The following is a 22,804-nucleotide window of genomic DNA, read 5'->3' as shown; positions in this document are numbered from 1 at the left end:
GACACGTGCAAGTACCAGGATGGGGTTGTATAATCAGCTAGTTTTATAATGCTTAAAGAAGTATAACAGCAGTGCATACATTAACTTCCAATATGATGCCCTACAGCAAATTTAAAGTTATGAAAGGCAATTTGTGTGATTCTCCATGACGTTCAGGAACCTCCTTTGCTGTGCGGAGCCTCTGATCTGGCTGTGGCTCTAACCCACTCTTATGGGGTCAGACAGGAGCAGGAGCGTGGGGACAGGATTGATATCAGCTGGTTAAACCTCTTTTGAGCTCACATTCCCAGGATTCTCTTGCTTTGAGGAACAGAATGATTTTGTTGTTGTTGTTTTTAGCTTTTATGGTGGGTTTAAAAAAATAATCAGAGAGAGTTTATCTCCTGAAGGGCTGTTTGGTGGATGAGCTGAGTTTTGACTCGTTTGCCTAGCTGCCTGGGGGACTCTGAGATGCTGAGGTTTCCCCGTGGTGGAGTCATTTCAGGATCAGCAGTGTGGTCCAGGCAATGGTATCTGAGCCCTGATGACCCTGCATTTTGGGTCCCGTGCTTTCCTGCAATTCTCACCTATTTGTCTTATGAAGGCTATGCCAGATCCCCCCCATGTACTCGGGGAGACCCCATCTCCCTGACCCAAAGGCACGCTGATCCTGTGGGGTGGGCTCAGCCAGAGGCATGAATTCCCCTTCTCTAGGAAGCGATGGCGTGGTGGGGGCCGGCGGGGGGCCCGTGCTGGCAGCAGCGGCCAGCACCCTGCTCCCCACGTGACCGAGGGATGCACAATTTACCTTTCCATATGATCTTCCAGCTGGGGCTTTTGGAAGGTCCCAGGCTCAGCTTGCCACACCAAACATTCCCTTGGCATACAGCTCTGCGTGCTGAGCACAGGGGAAGATCTTCCTTTGATTTCACCAGCAGTGCCTGAAGGTACAACCCCATCTTTGCCGCCTTCTTGGCTGTGTTTCTGAAAGCTGTCCTTGTTCAGAAACAAAGAACAAGAGCTACCAGAAACAAGCATAAAAGGAGAGGCTGGAAAAAATGGTTCTTCAAGAGCGCATCGGACAAGACCACTTCATTGCATTGAAGACTTAATTGCAGTCAAACTCACTTAGGAACCTACATTTATCTCAAAATTAATTTTGGGAAAAAGCTACAAGAGTAAACTCTAAAGCCACATAGCCCTGCTCCAGGAAGGGTAATAACTCCTAGCAACTGGTTCTCACTGCTGGCTTCATCTCCAGATGGCAAAGCACTTTGCCAAGAGGACAGATTGTTATCCCCATTTTACAGAAGAGGAAAATAGAGTCACCAGAAGAGAAGCAACTTGCCCAAAGTCACTTCCAAAGCTAGTGGAGGGTGGATTAGATGGCATACTAAAGCTCTTAGCCTGTTTACCAAATACTTGTCTGAAATTTTAACTCCCAATCCAAACACAATTTGGATTGCTTTCCACAGGGACTGCAGGTCTAATGCAGTTTGTTGTTTACTAAATCATAAGATGGAATAATCTTGGGTATGCAAGGAGGTCTGTCCTCTTTGTCTTGTTTATTTGTTTTGATTAATAGCAATCCAGGGAGCACTGGGACTTATTTTATTTGCTTTTCTTTTACTCTTTTGTCCTGTGCCTTTACTTATTTTCCATTTATACTTCCCTGTTCTATTCTGAGGGCATTGAAATGTCTTCTGTTTCATTTTAGAAGTTGACAAATTGACTTTCCAATGTCTGTCCGCTTGCCATAGCCAATGACTGCCATGTCCTTGTACCATCCGTCCTGCAGAGGGGCTGCCAGGAGCCTTGCAGTGAAGACCTGCTCCCCACAGCCTCTTCACCTCCGCTGCCCAGCCCCGGGCTCTCTCGGCATGCTTTGCAGGTATGTTGAGTCAGTCCTTAACTGAACAAGCCCAGGGCGATACATCCCAGAAGTGAAACATGCTGTTCTGGTTATGGGGTAGTCCACGTTTCCTCATTAGCTTCAGCTTGTGTTTCATCTGCTTGAAGAGGAGACAGCTGGCTGACCTCAGCTCCATCACATGCTCTTTAATTACTTCGCTTTAATTCCTTGCCAGCCTTTTCTGCTCCAACTCTGCTGCAGGCCAGCTTAGGCTTTTGGATACCTTGGATGTTCCCACTGGTTCCTCCTGATGGCTCCTCCAGCCAGTGCATTCCTGAGACCCTTTCTGGGGGTGCAGGTCAACTGGTACCCGTGTGACACAACCTCCCCCAGCCCATGCAGAGACCTGGCCTCCGAGCTGGACCCCAGAGCAGGGGGTGCTCCAATGTTTGGCTGTGTGGGGCAGCGGTGACCCCGTAGCTATGGACCACTTGTAGATAATCTGGGGTTCAAAGTCCTGTGACTTTTTTGGCCTCCTACCTGATGGTTTAGCTGGGACACATGTCTGTGCTATGTAACCAGGAGGTTATGAAACTGCCGATTATCTCCTCGAGAGCCAGCATCTTCCTGAGGTCAGGATGTGAACATTGCTCTTACATAAAGCGAAGGCATTGGAAGTCAGCCTTTTTTTTTTTTTTTTTTTTTTTTTTTCTTCTTTTTTCATGTCAGATGCTGTTGGATCTCACCCGCTGCCTGTGCTCTGGGTGGGGGCAAGTGGGTGCAGCTGGAGTGGGTGCAGCCCCAGCCCGGGGCCATCCTCCCTGCGCAGCCTCTCCCCAGGGCTGAGGCTCTGCCCAGGTGATCGCAGGAGGAGAAGCCCATCCCCTCGACGGACACCTGAGCACCGACATGCTGCTCTGCAGAGGCAGCAAACCCACAGCAGCAGCCTCTGAGGCCGGGGGACAAGAAGCAACATGCATAATCCTGCAGGTAAACTCCCTATGTGGGGTGGGGAGCTCCAGGAGAGATGGTGTGACAGGAGGGGACACCGTGTGATGTCCCAGTCCTGGGTCCCCCACTGCCCTGCAGAGATGTGACCAACAGGCTCTGTGGCTTGGCAGAAAGGAGCAGAGGAAGGGTTTATTGGGGAGAGGAGTTTGAGGCTGAACAGGGGAGATGGGTCTGCAGGAACCTGAAGTGGAGGGAGGAGGACGCTCCCAGGAGAAAGGTATGGGTGGGAAGGTGGACACTCACAGTGCCAAGAGAGCTTTGGCTGTGACTAATTTCTGATGGATTGAGATGCTTGTTTTATAAATATTTTTTCTGCAGCTTTAACCTTGCCTCGGTGCTTTCTGTGATAGCCATGTGTGCCTGGTGTGGCACACAGAGTGAGATGTTTGCTGCCTTTTTTGGCCATTTTCTAAAATAAACAGCTGTGTGTGGGAATCCAGGCTTCTCTGAAGGGAGAGACTTTGTTCTCTCACAGCCTGATCTAAAGCCCATTGAAGCTATCGAAAGACTCCGCTCCACTGCCTTGGGCTTTGGATACGACTGTCAGTGGGTACTGCTTATTCCTGCCACACACAGCATCCTTTATTATGTATGAAAATAAACGTATGATTTGCATACTCTGCCAGTGACTCCAGAGCCTGCCTAATGCAAGCAGAGGAGTGCTGGGGAGCATCCAGCTTTTCTACTTCTTTTCCAGCAGTAGAGCCTGTAGAAAACGCATTGGCTGGTGTGTTTTCCTTACCTTCCCCTGAAGTTCAGGCAGAGTTTAGCACCCCGGTTCCCGCCATGAGCGGCAGCTTCCCCACCCCGGCTGCTTCCTCCTCCTCCTCCTCGTGCTCCTGCTCCACCCCAAAGCTGCTGCCTCTCCCCTTGCCATCGCTGCTGACTTTGCTGCAGGCTCTGGCACTACCAATGCTGAGGCCAAGCTGATAAATTAAGCTGAACCCGGCTGGCTCTGCTCAGGACCCCCTGCGATGTTTAATGGCCAGGCAGTTGGGTTTGGCCCACGCCAGCCCGCTCTTGGCCCCACGTGGGCTATGGCATGCCTCTGCCCTGGTGCATGGCCCTACCGGGGCTCATAGGTGGTGGGTTTGGAGCCACCGAGCAGCCTCAGATGTGGCACAACCCCACTCCTGCTTCCCTCTGCTACAGCTGCATCCATAGGATGGGCATGTATCACAGCTGGCTTTAATGTATTTGGGTCAAGCAGTAGCATAGGGTCTCCTAAGAGGCTGCATTTTTATGTGCAGGGTTCTGGTGGGGTAAGGAAATAGCTCGAGCGTTGCATTGTGGTTTTCATAAACAGGATTGCCTGGTAAAATGCAACGGCTGAGGTGTATTTACACGCTAAGACAAAGTGGTGAGTGTTGTGATAAGCTGTTGTCAATGCCTGAGGTGCCTTGGTGAATATGATGGCTGGAACTGTTCGGGACGATTTTATCAGACTGGATTTCCAAGTGTTTAGCGCTGAGCAGCTCCTGCCAAAGCACTCGGCACCCGAGCACCAAGCAGTCTGGCAGCACGGTGTTGGTGTGGATCAGGTTCAGTGCTCTGCCCTGGCTGGGAAGGGGAGCTCTTCTGGAAGTCATTGCTGGGGCTGCAAAGTAGATCTAGAGCCTGGAAGGTGAAATGAGGATAGCCCAAAAACGGGAACCAAATTCTGGTCCCGCATCTTTGGATGTGGCATCTTTGCTTTGTTTTTGCCAAATCCAGACTCCCTTCTCGTGCGCTTGTCTCCATGCCTTCTCCTGGGCAGCCCCCTGCAAACAGTACAGTGTCCTCCCCTCTCCTGGCTGAGCTCCCCCCACCCAAAAAGTGCCATCTAAGCCCAAGCTGCAGTTTAATTTTTGCTTCTGGAGCAGTGTGTCCCTCCATGGCGCTGCACCACCTGCCTGCTCAGGGGACACTAATACACCCCACATACAACCTTGCCCCCACCTGCAAGCCTGCCTCCTGACTTTAGTATGAACCAAAAGTGCCTGATTTCAGAAAAAGTAGAAGCTGCAGTCTATTATTCAGCTTAGTTGTAAAACAGGCTGACTGTGCTCTCAGCGTCTACCGAGGAAGATGCTGAGAACCATCCTGCTGGCAACTGTGGACCATTTTAAGAACTGCCACCTTATCTTTTTTATGAAGTTGCTGGAGGCTTAAAGCAGCCCTTTCCTGCTCTTTCATGGCAGGGCTTGAACTCCTCTGCTTTATACCTGGCAGCATTTTCCCCCTCTGAGTGAGGTTTTTTTTTTTTTCCTTTTCCCCTTGTATGCATGAAAAAGATGATGCACAACTAGACGGGAAAGGGAAAGAGATGTCTGTGCATACATAGAGCCATGGAGAGGCAACCAGGCAATCTAGTTTAGTGCTTAATATAGTCCAGCAGCTTTGCTGGGGCTGTGAAAAACTGTGCACTAAAATGAAGCACTTTTCCTGGAGTAACATAAAAAAAAAAAGTAGTTACATAAATTTTCTCTCACCTTAGTGCTCAGAGCCTTGAGCGCAGCCTGGCCGGGCCCGGCAGCAAGCCCTGAGCTCTGCTCCGACTTGTCGGGTGCTTGCATAAATGAAGGCAATTCTGACCTCTGCTGTCGGCCCAAAGCATCATCAGGCTGTAAAAAATGCAGCACTTCCTGAAAAGATTGTATAATCTTAGATACAGAGTTGATGTTGGCATGCACTGCGTGCTCTCTCTCCCTGTTAGCACTTCTTGGCGCTTGCGGTTGGTGTTATAACACAGGTTACAAAACAGCTGGAGGTAAATCTTGTTTTCCTCCCCCTTGAGTGACAGAGGATTCTTGTCTGTAACTCATCCAGAAGTGTAACATGGTGATTACTAAAATCTGACATGGATTATAAGCGTGTTTTTGCCCCTAAATTAACAAAAAGCCTTAGAGTGCTTGGCAGGGAGGACGAGCAGATCCTCACCTCCAGCATCCTGCAGCTGTACAGTGGGAGCCCGGAGGTGCTCGCTCATGCGGTGGTGAAAACGCTGCACAAAGGCAATGCATCTTCACACAACGCGTAGCTGGGCTGAGCTCAACAAACTAACATGGTCTGCGAAGGGGCTGGTTATTTCTCCACTTGCAATTAATTATAAAACTGCTGAAAGAGATATAAGCCACCCCTATGGCAAGAGATCAGCATGAGATGTAGATGAGGGGCTGCCATAGCTAGCCTAAATCTGCCTTCCTTGTACGTCAGGTTGGGCTACTGCCACGAGCATGATGCTGTTTAGGTGACCTCTAAGTCTGGTCCAGGCTGGCAATTCCCGTGTAAAATGCACATATATTTTATGCTCCCCGTCTGCTTTCATATTTTTTTGTAATTTGGATAATGAAAATCAGTGAAGTTGTCTCAAAAAACAACAGGGTTGTCATCTTAGTAGCTACAGAAAGCTGAGAAATACTGCTCTGAGAAGCAGACCTTTGGAGAGGTTTAGACCTTTCCCTGTTCCCAAAGACATGAGTTTATTCATAGAGTGCCCCTTGGTACCAAGGGAAGGAGCGGTCCCCAGCAACTGGAAGCCCTGGTGCTCTTTTGGTGATCGGGTCATCTGCTCTACCTCCATTCATCTTGATGTGCTGGGGGGGTTGTAGAAAGAGACACTCAAAGTGGTCATGTCCACAATGAGGAGACTTGACTATTCTCACATCCTGCGTTGAGGATATGTAGTCACTCGCCGTATCCATCTCAGATTTATCCCTTGAAATGCTCAGACAGAGAAGACATTAAAAACCAAACACCCGCCTGTCATGCTACCACTTGGCTAGAAGCTGACACCAGGCCACCACCAAGGCTGGCTTAGAACACCCATAAGACCCAGTCTTTGGGGAATATATCCAAGGTGGCATTTTAAGTAGATAGGAAAGAAATGGAGAACAAGAAGTCAGAGGCACACATGTATCTCCACTTTGCAGTCTGATCCTTTAATGATCTTCTGATTAAAAGCTATTCCTAAAATACGCGGTTGCATCTGCCTTCATGCAGTCTTTCTCAACAGCGGGCTGTGGGGGAGTTACCTATATGAGGTGATACTCTGATGTCCTCAGTGGCTTTATACCAAAGTTCTGCCGGCAGGCCATGGGGCAGCTGGATGCCTTCTATGGCGTCCAAGACCCCACCAGAACCCGTCCTGGGATGGGGACATGGTGCCTGCAGCAACAGCAGTTCCACATGGACAGGGCTTTGCCCCCACAGTTGCTGGGCTGGTCCGGGCCAGTCCTCCAGAGGAAGCATGTCCTCTTTTCACCCACTTCACTTAGTTGTCTGCAGCTTTTCTATCCTAGGGAATAAAATCCTGCCGGGGGCAATCTGCTCCACCCCAGTTATGCTCACAGCCTACTTGCCCTGGTCTTGCCAGTGCTTTCATAACCCAGCACGTGCTCTTACACTTGAGGAGCGAGGGGCGTTTTCTGAACCATGTCTTGCTCTGTGGGGCCATAGCTTGCTGAGGTCCATCGTTGCATTGCTGCTATATGGGTTTTCTGGGGTCTCAGGGCAAGTACAGTGCCATGGGCAGCATTGCTTTTGTCCCCAGGGCAGGGTGGTCTTGATCCTGGAGATGTTTCCGCAGCCTTTGAAACACTGACATGTTGTTGTGTTATGTGTAACTGTTTCTCTTTACCTGAATAATCAGCTTTTGGCAGGGTCTGGCTTGTGATAAGATATTGGGAGATTTGCCATGTGCTGCTGATGGGTTCAAGCATAGGTAGTTTTTATGACCTGAGAAACAGAGAGTTCAGGATGGTGCATCACCACTGCAAGCTGTTGTGGCAGGTTGAAGGCAGAAGAAGGGTTAGGAGGTTGCATTCCTGCCAGGATGATTGCTACAGCACCTGCTTAAAATCATTAGTTGAAGAGTGTCTTTGATTTTATGCCATCATGGACTTGGCACAATAATTTTTTTATTTGAGTGTTTGTCAGTTCGGCTGCATTAGGACAGGTGTAATTGTATTTTAGGCATGAGCATCATGGGTCGCTCTGCAGACTCTGTGCACAGCAGCCTCCATGGCACGGACACGTGTCAGGGGCACTTGTGCACCCCGTTGGCACGCAGGTAGTGGAGATCCTCCTTTTTACAAAGCTAGACTCAGTGCCTGCATGTCCTGGCCTGAGAGGATCTGCCTGTTTTGCAAGAGCAGTTTGAGAAGCGCTCTGTTTTCTCCAAGGAAAAAGTTACCTAGGGGAGCGGGTTTCGTGTGCAGTTGTTTGGTGCTCAATGTTTGTCTCAGAGCTTCAAAAGTGAAAATTCATGGTTTTGAAATATTCTTATCCTTTTCCTCTCAGAAAAGGATCAGCTGTGAGGGGAAAAAAGGGAGAATGTATGTGACAAAAATTAATTAGAAGTGTAATATTTTTTCAGTTTGAAAAGGTTTCCATGATTGTTTTCATAGTCCTTCAAAAACCTGTATTTTGTATGGGGGGGGGGGGGAAGCACTTGTTTTTTGCAGTCTAAATTCCTCTTCTGCTGATTTCAGCAGTTACAAAATCATTGTTCTTCCTTTTATTTTCCATTTCAGAAACCCTAGCTGGACTCATTGCTGAGAACCTTCTCAAAGCCAAAGAAATAGCCCTCACTGACTCTCGTGTTCCTGAACAGCTCAAGAATTACTTACAAAAAGCTCTTGATGTTGCTCTTGGACTAGACCCTTACCTGGATGCAATGGCAACTTCAAAGAGGTACGGATACTCCTTTGTAACCTTGTGCTTTTTTCCTGTGATTGTTTGAATATATTCTTAGATTTTCTGTTCAGAATATGCCATAAACGTAGGGGACAGTGGAAGGAAGAAGAATGAGAGTTAACTGCACCCAAATACATAGCAAAGTGTTCACGGACGCGTGTGTGTGTCTGTGTGCACCTACGGCCTCGAGGAGAGGAGGTGAGAACAAAAAGTCCTAACTCTAAATTGTGGAAGATATTCTACCAATTGACTATTGACTATGGCAACGTCTGTGTTGGACCATGTCCTGTGAAAAATCAGCAAGCCAGCCTCCGCACAGTGCCCACTGAAAGGCTCAAAGAATGAGCCCCTGGATCAAATTGGTGCTGGGATAAATAAAGAATGAAGAAAACCTGCACCTCTGGATCCACCCTATAATAACAGCCTTTATATGCAGCTTTTATCTCCAAGCACTCAATAAATATTAATTAATCTGCTAACTAAATTACTCTAGTAACTAAACTAATTAATTAAACTAATTTAAGGTATCATTAATTCAGAAGTCCAACTGATACTCTCATTATTCTTTTTTGAGCTACAGTATATTACCCAGCCATGTGGGGTCTGCTAAACAATTCCCATTTATCAGTGTACATTCTGATACGTGGAAAAAGCCAGTTCTGTCTAAAATTGACAATGTGTAAACTGTTCCAGGCTGCGGATTACGGGAACGCTGAGCGTTCGTTCTGTTGCTGAAATAATAGCTGATAGTTGTTTGACTTACGCTTGCTGTACGATAATAGCTATACATTATCTTATTAAAGTTGTTAAAGCATTTGTGAGGGGCAGAAAAGAGGTTATATGAAATGTTCTACTCTTTAAGTCTTGGATTATCTGAGTGTGGCTGACATGGGTTATGAATTCTTTCTCATTTTACTGAGGAGTGGTGGGGGGAGCAGGGGGAAAAAAAAAAAAGCTGAAACGGCTCTAAATTCTGGTCCGCAGAAGTATTACCAGCCATTTCTGGTGGTTGCTTTCTTCAGATAGGGTAATCTAATCTGTCTGGAGGCTATGGACTTCTTCCAGTCGTCTGTTCCCTTCTCTTTGTAATAGGTAGCATCTCACTTCATCCAGAGACGTTGTCACAGGCCTGGCTTCTGTGAAATAGCATCTGGAGATACCCTGCTTTTCTCAGCAGTTTGCGAGGAAAACCGTTTTTTTCCTGTCTTGCAAAAAAATTTTAGATTTTACATCATTCTGCAATGAAACCTTTTTTTTGGCTGAAAACCCCCCCACCCTAGAGCTAAACAAAACCTGGCCAGGGTAGCTGCAGCCATTTACTCCAAACCAGCAGACAGATAGACACCTGTCTGGGACCAACTGGAAATGGGAAAGATTTGGGGCTGAACAGTAGGGAACGCTTTCCTTTAGTCCCACAACCCCTTCTTCCCAAGCCCGTACAGCTGGAGTGGCTGCCAGCACCAAGACGGGCCTATTGCCAAGCCAGGTCCTCTTAGGATTGTAATTTAGGGATATTTGTAATGCTTCTGGGCTCATTTTTCATGCTCATGCACAGATGGACCTTTTCCAGCAGTTCCCTCTTGGTTGCTGTTTTTCACGCAGGATACTCAGATTTTGGTTGTTACCATAATGTTGAAATTTCTTTCTTTTTCCAGAAAAACTTCACCTGACCACGGCCCAGGGGACACTGGAGGAACTGAAACCAGAGCTAGGCTGCAGGAAGAACGCGCCTCTGGCTCTTTGAACGGCAAGTTGGTCAACCAAGAGAATAAAATTGCACCAGATTGGTGTAAAGGTTATCACTAAAGTTCATCATCCTCTACTCCATCTTGAGTGGGGAAAGGATGAATGCCATGGAAATGCTCAGAAAATGTGGAAAATTACCTAAAAAGAAAGATAAGAACTTCCTGTAGGCTTCAATCTTCCTTTTGCACGAATTTTCCCTGTCTCTTGCCTCCCGTGCCCTTATGCCCCTGCACACGCTCCTGAGTGCTTTAATTCACAGTGCCAGCCCCATCCCTTAGTGAGCAGCAAAGAGATCGTCATCCTCGCTGGAAGGGGAAGGAAGGGAAAAATCATGTTGGTTTGGGTTTGGTGGCGTCTTACAGGGGTTTACGTGCTTTTGCGGTGGAGGTGGCCTGTGGCCAAGCACTGTACCTTTTCAAGTAGCAATACCCAGGCTTGTATCCCCATATAAAGCCTATTACACTAAATCTATTCCCAGATTCATTCTTCCCAGATGTTCCCATCTTTTGAGTAATATATCATCACAGTGAAGTACTCTTATAATGTATTACACTAATACATTGTTCGAAGGACACCACTGATGATAAATTTCTTAAATGATGGTGCTGTCTAGGGATAATGACTCTAAGAGCAAATGCAAGGTAATGTAGTGATTTTTTTTAACTGGGTTCCAGAAAGAATATGGAGACATCTTAAAGCCATTTTCATATGGGGGGAATGTTAAAATATGCAATATTTCAAGCACTATTTAACAAGCACTTGAACAATAGCAGCATTGATGATAAAGGTTCTACATTTAAAACCAGTCCCTTTATTCTGTTGTCTTTTAACTGCATTTTAGATGAAATTTTGTCAGATTCTGTTGTTAAACCCTTATTTGAAAGTGTTTTAAGATTAGATTTTTTTTTTTAATGATCACTTAAAAGGTACATCTAATTTTCATTGTGAACAGGGTACAGTCTTTCCTATGATTTTATTTTTAAATTTTCATTCTTGTCTTTCAACAGGCCAAATTTTTAGGATGTTTGTTCATATGATCAGAGCCAGGAAGATTTTATTAATTGGCAAGCTTAAAGGTTACAGTATCCTTGCTATCGCAGAAGAATTGCCAGATGATGGCAAAATCTTTGCATGTGCAGAAGCGCCGTATCTCGGAGTGAACAGCCAAGAAGCGTTTGATTATTCTTCAGATGGTAAAAAGATAAGCATGCGAGTGGGACCAATAGCAGACACTTTGGAGGTAAAGTCAGTTGGAAGGGGAGTTTGGGAGCTCTTGTGCAGAGCAGATTAAAGAGTTTCGGGCAGGTCCCATTTCCTGCCCACAAAATGCTGGATGGTGACCCTCGTTTGCTTGCAAATGTGTGAACACGCTCTTGCACTGGAGTTATTTCTTATTAGTGACAATGTATATGGGTCAGCTCTGCCACACAAGATAGTTTTTTTCCTTTTTAACTAAAATACTGCAGCTTTTTGATCAGAGGAATCACAAGCTCTAAATGTAGGTCGATAGGCTTCAACGGCAGAGTTTTACTTGACGTGAGTGGGCTTTGTTTCAGGGTCTCTAATTCCAAATATAACTAGCTGGAAGAGTGTATCTGTGCCCTGCTGAGCCAGCTCTTGAGAAGGACAGCTTGCTCCCGATGTTCGCAAGAATTGGGAAAGTCCTGAAGAAGTTTGTAATTCAACCACAACCTCTCACTATTCTCCCCTACTGAAAACCCTGCGGGCAATTAGACCCCAAGTTTCTCACTTCCAGAGCAACGTGATAAGCTTCAGGCAAGCAAACGCATTAGCTATATTTGTTTCATTCTGACTAGTGACTTTGTCCCAAGAAAGAGAAAAAGATTGTGATTGCTAGCAGCTAGAAGAGTCTCACTTTTAATTCCAGTTTATGGATCTCCAGGATGTTGCTGCAGGTCCAGCACGCTCATAGGTGATGCCCATGCCAGGTTCATTAAATATATAGCCTTTCTATTATTAATGCAAACCAATTTGATCTGATTCCATTTTCAATCTGGATGTGTCAGTATGAGCTTGATTGTAACTTTATTTGCATTAACAGGTACCATATTTGTTTCTAAAATGAAGTGGCCAGGAGCTTTCTGACCTCTGGCTTTCATGACCTCCAAGTTTGATAAGAAAGGAACAAAGAGCTTTGCCAAGTATATGAATAAACGAAACGTTACAGATCACCTGCAATCTGCAGCATTTAAAATCCCAGCTCCCCGCAGTGAATGTGAAATTAATTGAATTGCTGTTGCTCTCTAGTGCCCATTCTGTGCAACTGACTTACTGTGACTGAATTAAAATATCTAGAGGCAGGCAGAGTACATGCTGTGTAGAGATTAAAGAAGGGAGCAAAGACATGAAAATTAAATCCTTAAAACAGAATGTTGCAATTGATTTTATATCCTCCGATTGCAACGCGAAGGCACATCCTGACCCCAGTTCTGCAAGTACTCAGGGCTTCAAATTGCTCTTGGAGCTGGTGGGAGCAGAGATGCTTGTGTTTGGCAGGAGAGATCCCAGCACCGGGGACACCTCTCTGTGCAGGATTTCTGCACCGGGCTCTGAACTTTTGTTGCTCGACCTAGCAGATATTTTGTCATTGGTATCAGGACGATCGGCAGTGTCCTACAGGTCTTAATCCACAATGGCTGTAAATGATGAAGCAACACATTTGGTGGCCTCTCTGGTGCCTTTGCATTTTGGGCTCATTGAGGTTTGCCCGGCTGGAGTGGGGCGGCCGTGGGGGAGCACACCCGGATGCATGGAAGAGGCTCAGGCTGTGAACAGCGTGCTGCCTTTTCCCTCCTAGAGAAGACCCGTTTAGGTTGGAGACCAAGCAGGCTTCCTCCGCTGCCACGTGGGCATGCTGAAAGGCAGGAGGACGAGGCAGTCACAGGCAGGAGATGATCTGGGGATGGCACAGCCAAGCTCTCACAGCTCAGCTTCATGGAGGAGGTGAAGAACAACAGTGTTTGTTCCCCCCATTGTCTGCAGGGAGGCTGGTCTAGAGCAGAGCTGGCTAACAGTTGTTGAAAAGCGTGGTGAGATTCAGGAGAGCTGGAACAAGCTTTGGCAAGGATTGTCTTTGTTGTCTATGGTGTCTGCAGCCCTAGGTTTCATTCTTGTCCCTCTAGAGAAATGAGAGGGCAGAGACGGTCACCCACCACTTGCTCTTCGGAGGTGTCTACTGCGGCTTTCTGGCTGTGGTGACTATGGCTGAATTTTGCTTCCAAGCCGAGTGCAATAGGGCAGGATTTCTGCTTATCTGCTGCTCCTCAAATTTTTGCAGCAGTGCAAGCTCCTGGGAGCAGAGGATTTGCCTCGCTGCACTGGCTCTTTCAAAGCACAAAAATGTCCTATGATATATAAATAACACTACCTGGCAGGGAAGTCCTTTTCTGCTGCATGAAGCTATGATTCAGAAAGTCCAAACTGCCAGAAGGTATATGACGTACTCTTATTTCTGGTGTCAAACTAGTCCACCCAAGAGTTACATCCTAGCCTCAGGTAAAGGGTACCATCCAAGTGCTGCAGGATGTGTCCAGTGCTGCGTCCACATCTGCTGTCGATGCCCTTTACAAGGAGAGCTGCCAGATGTTGCGGCAGTTGCCACAAGGATGCGACACATCTGTGCCAGCACGCCTCAGACAGCGGGGCCTTTGCAGCACCCCCGTGGCTTTGGCTCTTCCACCTACAACCGTGGCTCATCAGGGCTGTGAGTGAGCAGAGAGCAGTGCAAAGGCAGCACATCAGGCCATAGCAGCACCTTGAGCAGGCTTTCTGAAGCCTCTTGCTGCTCCTTTGCATTATCGCACAGCCTTGGTGGAGCTTGCCAGTTTCCATGTCTCTTGTCCCAGATCAGAGCCAGCTGCAAAACATTTGGGATTTTGAGCTGTCAAAGGATGCTAACTACCAGACAGGAGCCGCAGAGCTCAGGTACAGAGCGGGGTTCATTTGGTACCTGAGGGCACGATGGAAAAAAATCCACCTTTCCCACGTGTGAGGGACGGACGCTGCCAAGCTAGGTTAGGTCCCCACCAAAGCACGTAGCTCACATATACCATGGCACAAGCCTCTGTGCCCAACGACCTCAGCGATTTTTACGTAATATTTTGAAATGTGGACTGAGAGGAAGCCTTTCCTTGGGTTCGGTCTCTGATACAGGTGCTTTCAGTGGGAATTAGCTACCTCTTCAATATGTGCTGGGCCAGCGTTTAAAAACCTTTCCTAACAAGCTCCTTAAGTCTAAACTCTGTCGTGCTGTGCCTGAATAATGTGCCTTGCCATGCATCAGCTGTGAGCAAGAGGCCTGATCCTGCACAAAGAGCTTCCTTTAATTCCCAGTGGACTTTTGGTTGAACAATGCATGCAGGATTGAGTCCGGAGGGAATGCAAACTACCAGGAAATTATTCCCATCCATGATTTTGATCCTTCCATTTTAAAATCGAAAACGCAACACAAAAAAATAACACCGTGTTTGCAGCAGATTCTGCTGATTGCAGGGCATTGTGTAAGCATGTCGGGGTTTTCTTTTTTCTTTTTTTCCCTCCTTTTACCAGACAGAATAGGTGAAGAGGTTGAGCTGCAGATCTCATTTCTCCTGTTTTGCTGCTTGTGAAGTCTGCCAACAGAATCCACCTTGACAAAGTCAAGGACTCTGCGTTTAATGTTGAACTGAGTGAATAAATTATGCATGAAATTGTGTCGGAGTCTCTAGTGTGCAGAATTGCTCCTTTTGATATGAAAGGTTAATTCAGAAAGGAGTCCAAAATAGCTGGAAATTGTGGGGATAAGTGGATAGTATTCACTGTTGTGAGCTGTTATTACTAGAAATTGCATTCCCTCTCTAGCTTCCCTAGAGATTTAGCTTTGCCGGTGAATATAAACTGTACTCAATAGAATGGCATTTAGGAGTAACAAGAGTGTATGTCCACATACAGTAAAATATTCTAATGGTGTTTTAAAAGGAAGCTGTACTTTTTCATGTATTCTGTGTACCCTAAGGATGGATTGCTATTACATTTAGGTCAAGAACAAGGCATAGGGAAGGTAATAAGTTTTGAGTACATCTTTATTACAAATATGCTGACTGTATGATCCATATCAAAGGAACTGGACAGTCATTTTTTTCTGATTGAGTTTGTATGTGCCTTATGAGATAGTGTTGCCTCTGATCAGGACTCCAATCAAGGTTTTCTCTGAGCTTTGGCAGAAGATTCATTCATGTTTTTATTCAGGATGTCCTCTCCCTGATCTTTTGCTGTATCCGTCAACAGTGCTGCTGTGCCCTTTCTCATGCTCGCTGTTGGTGCATGTCCTCTATGCAATGCACTGCTACACGTTTGTTTTTTTTTTCTTTTTTAATCCAAAAGGAAGTTAATGACTCACTGTAAGCAAAAGCATTAATTTTAGCCAAGTTTGCTCTGAATTAAGACACTTCTTGTTGCCATCTGTTACCATCTATGATGCCTCTGTAGCAACGAGCAGGGATTGCACTGTAAACATTCAGGAAATTAGTTTCAGCGGGATATTTTGCAGGCAGATTATTTCCTTCTGGATCTCAGCTTTCCTCACAGTTGGAGACATTTGGGCTCTGCCTCTCTCCTAGCAAAGGACAAAGGCATCTCCAACGTGCTGTGAGGTCCCAGGCAGGGCCTGGGCCAGTCTGCTCAGGGAGGACAAGGGTGGTCAATCCCTCCTCTTAAACTCCCTCATCCATTTTGAGAGGGACAGCAGTGAGTTCTCCTCTCCATCACTGCACTGATATTTCCAGTGCTTAGCTCTGCAGTCAGAGCTACCAGTAGAGCAGCTTTTTTTCTTTCTGGCTGTCTTGGTTCAGCAGCGGGTGCTGGCAGTGAGGAAACCCTCTCCAGTGTGGTACCCTGGCCACGGTGACCGCCTGCCTGGGTGATCTGTGCTCTGCTAGCCGAGGAGCTCCAGGAAACGGAGCACCTTCCTGTTCCTGTGGCTATTATCCTCTTGTGTAGATGCTGCTCTAGAGACAAAGCTGATTCAAGGAATTTCATGGATTCCTCTTATAGGCCTGGAGCTGTTTTCAGCTAAATATGGAAAACCCAACAGCAGTCTTGAAGCTGTGGAAACAAGAAGCTCAAATGATGGCAGGGTCCCAGTACGAACTCCAAGGCAGTGATTCAGGCATTTCCATATAGATGTCTAGTACTAGGTATCTAGAATAAATGAAAGGTACCCAAATGACCTTCATGGCTCGCTGGTCAGGACTTGATGAACTGGCAGAAGAGAAATGCCTTCCAAACGGTGGCCTTGCACACCCAGCTAGTGCAAGGACAAGACAGGCGTGTGCTGGATGCACATACAACACAGGCACCCTCCTGGGATGAAAGCTGTGAAGTTAAAAGGTGGTTTATCTCTATCAGAAGACAGATAAGAAGGAGATAAGCTGTCAGCAGGTAGACAGTAGAGAAAGAGGGCTGAAATGAGAAGTCCAGCTAATATCCAAAGAGCTACACAACTCCATATGGACATAATGAAGTAAATGCATAAAAGTGAGATTCTTTTTCATTAGGGAGCCATACCACAGAGCAGTAGTAACATATGTTCAGAGATGGCCACATCTGCTTCTGAATGTCTGCCCCCCACCTCCTCCGCCCGGGAAGGTTACAAGTCAGAAAGTAGTGATAAGTCATGATAATTACTTGAATTTGGCTTTGGCTCTTCTCTCTGGGGAATGAGACCCCTAATCTCTCTTCCTGATGGACTCCTCCTCCCAGCTTTCATCTTCTGACCCTTCCTGAAGTATCTACATTGGACAGACTAGCTGAGTTGCAACCTGATATAAGATGATCTTCCACAGTAGCAAAAATGTTCCTGCTGCTTTCCCCCAGTACAGCTCAAGGGGGAAGCAGGGCAAAATTTTCTTACTGGTCATGAAATGAAAAGGTGAATCCCAGGAAACCAGATGTCCCAGTTTCTGCTACATTTATTATAAACCAGCATATATTTGGCCTTAAGGTCTTCTTTCATTATAGCGTAGTATCAAAAGGTGTCCTAAATGTGGACTCATGAATGCTTTTGGCAGAGCTTCTGTGCTATCAAGCATCTGCAGTTAAGTGTGACTCTCCAGGCTCTCAGGCAGGCTTAATTTCTTAACCACTAACAAGCTCACAATGACACCAGTTTGCACAACAGAGTAATTCAGAGCTTCAGCCATCCACTTCCCGCTATTTCCTCGTCTGAATGACGCACTCCCTGCTTCAGAAAGGCTCCTGAAATCTCTGTTTGGGAGCCATCAACCTCACTCCTGAAAACAAAGTAGTTTTTCACATTCTGTTGCCGTTTGTTATTGATGCTTTCTCTTGTACATCTCAGGGGATCGCTCATCACTCATTGTGCACAATGTCTCCAAACACAAAAGGGAAATCTGGACGCAAGAAGTACTGTTAAAAGTTGTGGTAGAAACAGTGAGTTCTGGAAAACATAATTGCTTCTCTTCTCACTCGAAATGCCAAGACTTGAAAGCATTTCTGCTTGCCGAGATAGGTGGATGAGCCGTTGTTTCATTGCAACGCACACAGATGCAGTTAAATAGTCCCAGATGGAATCTGAAATATTCCATAGCAGCCTCTTGGGCAGCGAGTGCATTAACTGCCACAGGAGAAGGCTGTAAAGGCTCCCATCTGGTCATCCATCAACACTTTTATACATTATCATCAGCAGCCTGCTTGGAGGGAAGGTGTGCCACATTTCTGAAAATCCAATTAGATGATAGCAGCCAGTTCTCTTTTATCCTCTCTGTTGCTGAGCCATCCAAAGCATTTTTTTTAGATTAAAGAAACATCATTTTCCTTCACAGGAGCTGTGCTGCTTTATCTCTATCATGACCTGTTCTTTTATGTGCTTTATAATTCTGTTATTAATTGGGATTTCAACCATTTTCCTGCTACTGAAGTGGGACTCACTAGTTTGCAATTCCCAGGATCAGCCTTATGCCTCTTTTTCCCAGACTGATATAATTGCCACTCTTCAATTTGTTGATGGTTACCCTTTTAAGAAGAGATAACTTATTGCAGCACCTCAGCCGCAGGGTTTGATGCCAGTCCTCTCCCCTACCCTGATGGATCCATTTGCTTTGACTCTAGATATGCAGAGGTTTCTGCTGTGACTTTCAACACCACAAGCTGGGGTGAGCCATCCTCTTTGATATCCTGATTTTCTTTGAGAGGTTCAGAGTTTTGGACGCCAGCGTTGTCGAAGAATTGTTTGCAAAGCATGGAAAACTCCCAAGATCTACAGAAGTAATTCTAGCAATGTTACCTTACAAAAACAGGGTTCTCTCTGGTTTGGGTTTTATATAAAGGACATTTTAATGGCAAGACTTTGAATTTTCAGGTAAATAATTAGTGTTTTCTCCAACATAATTTTTTTCCAGGCATTACATGCTGAGGACGAGCACTTTGATATAGTCTTTATTGATGCTGATCAAAGGAATGCTGTTAACTACTACAGCTTTGTCATGGATAACCACTTGCTGAGAATGGATGCAGTGATCTGTGTAGAGAATACACTCATGAAAGGACAAGTCTACCTGGAGAACATATCTGATGAAAATGTACTAGCTGTCAGAAAAATAAATACAGTGATTAATTCAGATCCTCGTGTTGAGCAGGTTAGTGCAATGCAATTGGTTAAGGTGCCCGTGGTACTGTATCTATGGATTTTGCAAAGCACTCTTTAAAATGTTTCTTTTGTTGGTGCCATTATCTAGAGGACCTAAAATGAACTCAAATTTTATTATAATTCACCTCACTTGAGCTCTATGTACAAGTTTCTATATTCAGAAATGGTCCCTACTCTCTGTCTACATCATATAGAGTGTTAAAGGCAAGATAAAAGTGGAGCACTTAAGAGTGAATAATCAGCTCTACAGTACAACCAAGGAACAGCCGCTCCGCTTTAAAGGCTCTGGAGGCTGTAGGGCATCACCAGCACAACAGGAGTCAACAAAGTCCTACTCCAGCAGGAGAGAAAAAAAGAAGTAAGAGGATGTATAAACAATATGCTGTGGTTTTAGAGGCAAAATTAGACACATATCCCTCAGGGCTTTGATAGCAGGCATGAATGATGCTACCCCAGGGCAGTAGCCACCAGCCTGCAAAGCTTGCTCTCGTGCCATGGCTGCACGAGGGTGGCAGAGGGGCTGCTGTGGCTGGGGGGAGCCACCGAGGATGGCCGGATCCCTGCCTGCCCTTCTGCACTGCAAGGCTGGTGCCATGGTGGGACAGCCGAGGTCTGCCACCTCCCTCCCAGGCGCCTCCTCCCACACTCGCCCCTGCCATAGCTCTCCGCGGGACAGGGGTGTGAGGCTCATGCCCAGAGAGTTTTGGTGTGCGCCTCATAGCCTTAAGGTCCTTGTCTCTCTGCAGGTCAGACGGCCTCTAGAGGTGCCTCCTATGATTCTGTATTTATTCTCTCATCAACACAACTATCAGCTAATGTACCAGGAGCAACAGCTTTTCTTTGTAGAAGAGGGAAAGATTAACGACAATTTTCCATGCCTTGAATCTTACTGTTAGCCATTCAATGCATGTAAATAGCATGTTGTTTCCGTATCTAATGTTCTAATAGTTTGATGTTGGTGTTGAATCACCAACACTGAGTGCAGCTTTCACTAAAGTGTGATAACGGTATCAGAGCAGGTAGGTGGCAAAATCCACTGACGTTCATCTATGGGTGCAGGACAGATGTTCCAGCAAATGCTGAAGAACACCAAAGTGTTGCTATTATGGTTTGCTGAGCTCCAAGAATAAGACTGGAATATCCTCATGACAGCATTAGCCAGGCGGTGGAAACCCAGAAACCTCAGCAGCTGGCACTGATTTAGAAAACGGAGAGACAAAATTGCATTTTTTTCCTGGCAGTTGTGGAAGCTGTGAGTTTGGAAGAGGAATGTGAGCAAATACAAATGCCTGACATATTTGTGTTGGAAGGAATTTCAGCTAAAGAATAGGAGTAGGAGAAAAGCTATTGTGGCCTAAGGAAGGAAGGACTATCCTTCATATCAGTGGAATTTGGGTGATGGAAAGCCAGGTACAAAGCAGTTGAGAACTGTGTGTGTATGTGTTGTATTTGCAGATAATTTTACCTGTGCAGAGTGGACTGAGCATCATTCGAAGGAGCCCTGCACCTCCAGATGCAGTGATTGAATCCAAGGTGTGTATTTCCTCTCTGTGAGCGCTTCTGGGAAAATTTTGACTCTGCTGAGGACAATGACAAAATAATTTCCAGGGGTTTGGTGGCGAGAGCCCAAACTCACGTTCTGTCGTGCCGTGGTGCTGTGCAGCATAGGCTTGCCAGCTTAGGGCTTGGCACATATTAGCCTCACTAGTCCAGGGTTACACTGAAGCTATTAAATGCTGATTCCTTGCAAAGTCTTTTGGATCAGCCATGCCGGTGCTGTGATAAATCCCTGGAGCGGCTGGCATGCTGCTCGCCGGGTGTCTGTGCCCGGTGCTCTCCGGTCCTTCCCGTGCAGGGGAGTGTGGGCAGATGGAGCTGGGGCCCAGCCATAATGAAACAATGCAGTATTTCTGAAGTAGCTCTTTTTTTGCCCAAAGGCAGCACATGATGCCCTCCTATGGTCTCTGAGCTGAATATTTTCATGACCTTAGATTTTGCTTGTCCTGTGGAAAAGATGGTGCTTTTATCTTTCTCCATTTTACGTAGTGGGCATCATCCAGCTGTAATGAAATTCCCATCTGGAATCATAATGGCCTAACTCGGTATATCCAGTCCCAAACATTCTGATTGTTTTGCAGTTTCTGAGTGCTCCCAAAGCTACACCCACTGGTAATTCCTGGCATTTCAAACTCAATATTTTAAACATCTTGTATTTTCCATTTTGATTCCAGTCAGGGGGAAATGATGTATGGCAGCTGATCAGATGACAGCTTGGTTTAAGTTATTGGCTGATACCTTTATTTGCGCACCAGCCTCGTGAAGATATTTTGATTGCACTCCACTTGAGCCAAATCCTGCCTTTGGAAACTTGTTCTTAGCCTCCATGCCTTCCTGGAGCCAGCTGAGCCTGAAGGCAGGATTGGGCCCTGGGGATGAAATAACTGGAAGACTTAATCAGTCATCTTCTAAGACATTGTACCTGACCCATCTCCCATTGGAAGCCAGGTCAGGAAACACCATACCCTGTTCTCATGTAAGCGGAGTGGTCGGTGCATCTCCCCAAACCACAGCCCTTCTGCTCCATTGTCTTGCACCTTAGTGCTCCTATTGAGACTAATATCTGGAGGGATAAGGGTGGCTTTTGGCTTGAATTAGTCATACCTTTTGTATTAAATAATGGGCCAAGAAGACATGGATCCCTGTTCGTGCTCCCACCTCATTCTCACAGGCAGAGTCTTTCATAGCTATCGCTTACTGAGCTTTGCACCTTATTGTGCAATGTATATATGTTTTTGTTTTAGAAAGAAGTGGTGAGGGATGACGTCTTCTGGGGTTACAACAGGCGCCACATCCTTGACCGGCTGCGTTTGGATAGCAAGGTGGCCTATGTCACAGGTGGAGGGCAGGGAATTGGAAGAGCCTTTGCTCACGCGTTGGGGGAAGCCGGTGCTAAAGTAGCCGTTGTGGATCTGGTCCTTGCAAAGGCAGAAGCAGTGGTGTGTGAGCTCAGCCTCAAAGGTAAGCACGGGATTGACCTGCAAGTCCTGCTGTACACAAGCCAGTGATGAGTGCTGTAATGGGCTGCTTCCTTGTTCAAACCTGACCCTTTCTCTGCAGTGCAATTATCTTCCATCCAGCCCTGACGGGGAATAGGCTAGAGCAGAGGAGTTTCAAACAGCAAATACATGGTCACAAAGCTTCTCCTGCCCAGGCTGGACATCAGCGTTGTCTCAGCAAACACTCATCGATATCACATCATCTGCAGGAGTTATTTGTCAAGATAAACTCAACCAGAGAGGCAAAGCGATCCCAATAAAATTCCTTGCCAAGAGTGCCCGAAGGAAACACAGCGGTGAGCCATGACTGACAGGGACAGAGAAGGGCCACCTCTTGCCAATGAGATCTGTATCACCTGCACTGAACAAACAGAGATGGTGTTCCTCAGAGTAAATCATGCAGCAGCCAAGGCACCTCAGGCTTCACTAAGGATGGATGACAGATATGGCCTACAAACTCATTAGCACGTACCCCCTCCCTGGCACCTCTTCCAGGCTTAATGGCTCGACCATGAGCCAAAACACCAAAACAAGGTAGAGGTGTTGTCAGCCTAAATCTCTCATTGTGCCCTCAAATTGAAACAAAGTCATTTTTTAAACCCTCAGCTATAGTTCTTTCAAACATGCATGCAAGGTCAGATATAGGAACAAAATACTGACAGACATAATAACTAAAATCCCAAATAAGAGGTAAAATCCTCTGCAAGTCACTTCTATTTTAGCAGTAAAAACAGAAAATGTAACATAAAATTGAATTTTCCCCTAGAGTCATCCTAAATGCAATTGTAAAGGGGAAAAAGAAAACTGGAAATATAATTT

The 22,804-nt window shown here is 46.2% G+C and overlaps 1 protein-coding gene across 1 annotated transcript in view; it reads left to right on the top strand.

The window, feature by feature from the left end:
- Positions 1–2,754: 2,754 nt before the first annotated feature.
- Positions 2,755–22,804, top strand: part of LOC127021668 (uncharacterized) — a 35,924-nt gene continuing 15,874 nt past the window's right edge. Inside the window, exons 1-7 of the mRNA XM_050904862.1 lie at positions 2,755–2,821; positions 8,356–8,515; positions 10,174–10,265; positions 11,272–11,504; positions 18,682–18,918; positions 20,385–20,462; positions 21,731–21,947. Coding sequence (XP_050760819.1) covers positions 2,806–2,821; positions 8,356–8,515; positions 10,174–10,265; positions 11,272–11,504; positions 18,682–18,918; positions 20,385–20,462; positions 21,731–21,947 — 1,033 coding nt within the window. The 5' untranslated portion in view covers positions 2,755–2,805. The remainder of the gene's footprint in view (positions 2,822–8,355; positions 8,516–10,173; positions 10,266–11,271; positions 11,505–18,681; positions 18,919–20,384; positions 20,463–21,730; positions 21,948–22,804) is intronic.

Source organism: Gymnogyps californianus, chromosome 13, assembly GCF_018139145.2.
Source record: "Gymnogyps californianus isolate 813 chromosome 13, ASM1813914v2, whole genome shotgun sequence".
Lineage (NCBI taxonomy): Eukaryota > Metazoa > Chordata > Aves > Accipitriformes > Cathartidae > Gymnogyps > Gymnogyps californianus.
The sequence above is the reverse complement of the archived record's forward strand: the minus strand, read 5'-3'. Positions and strand labels throughout refer to the sequence as shown.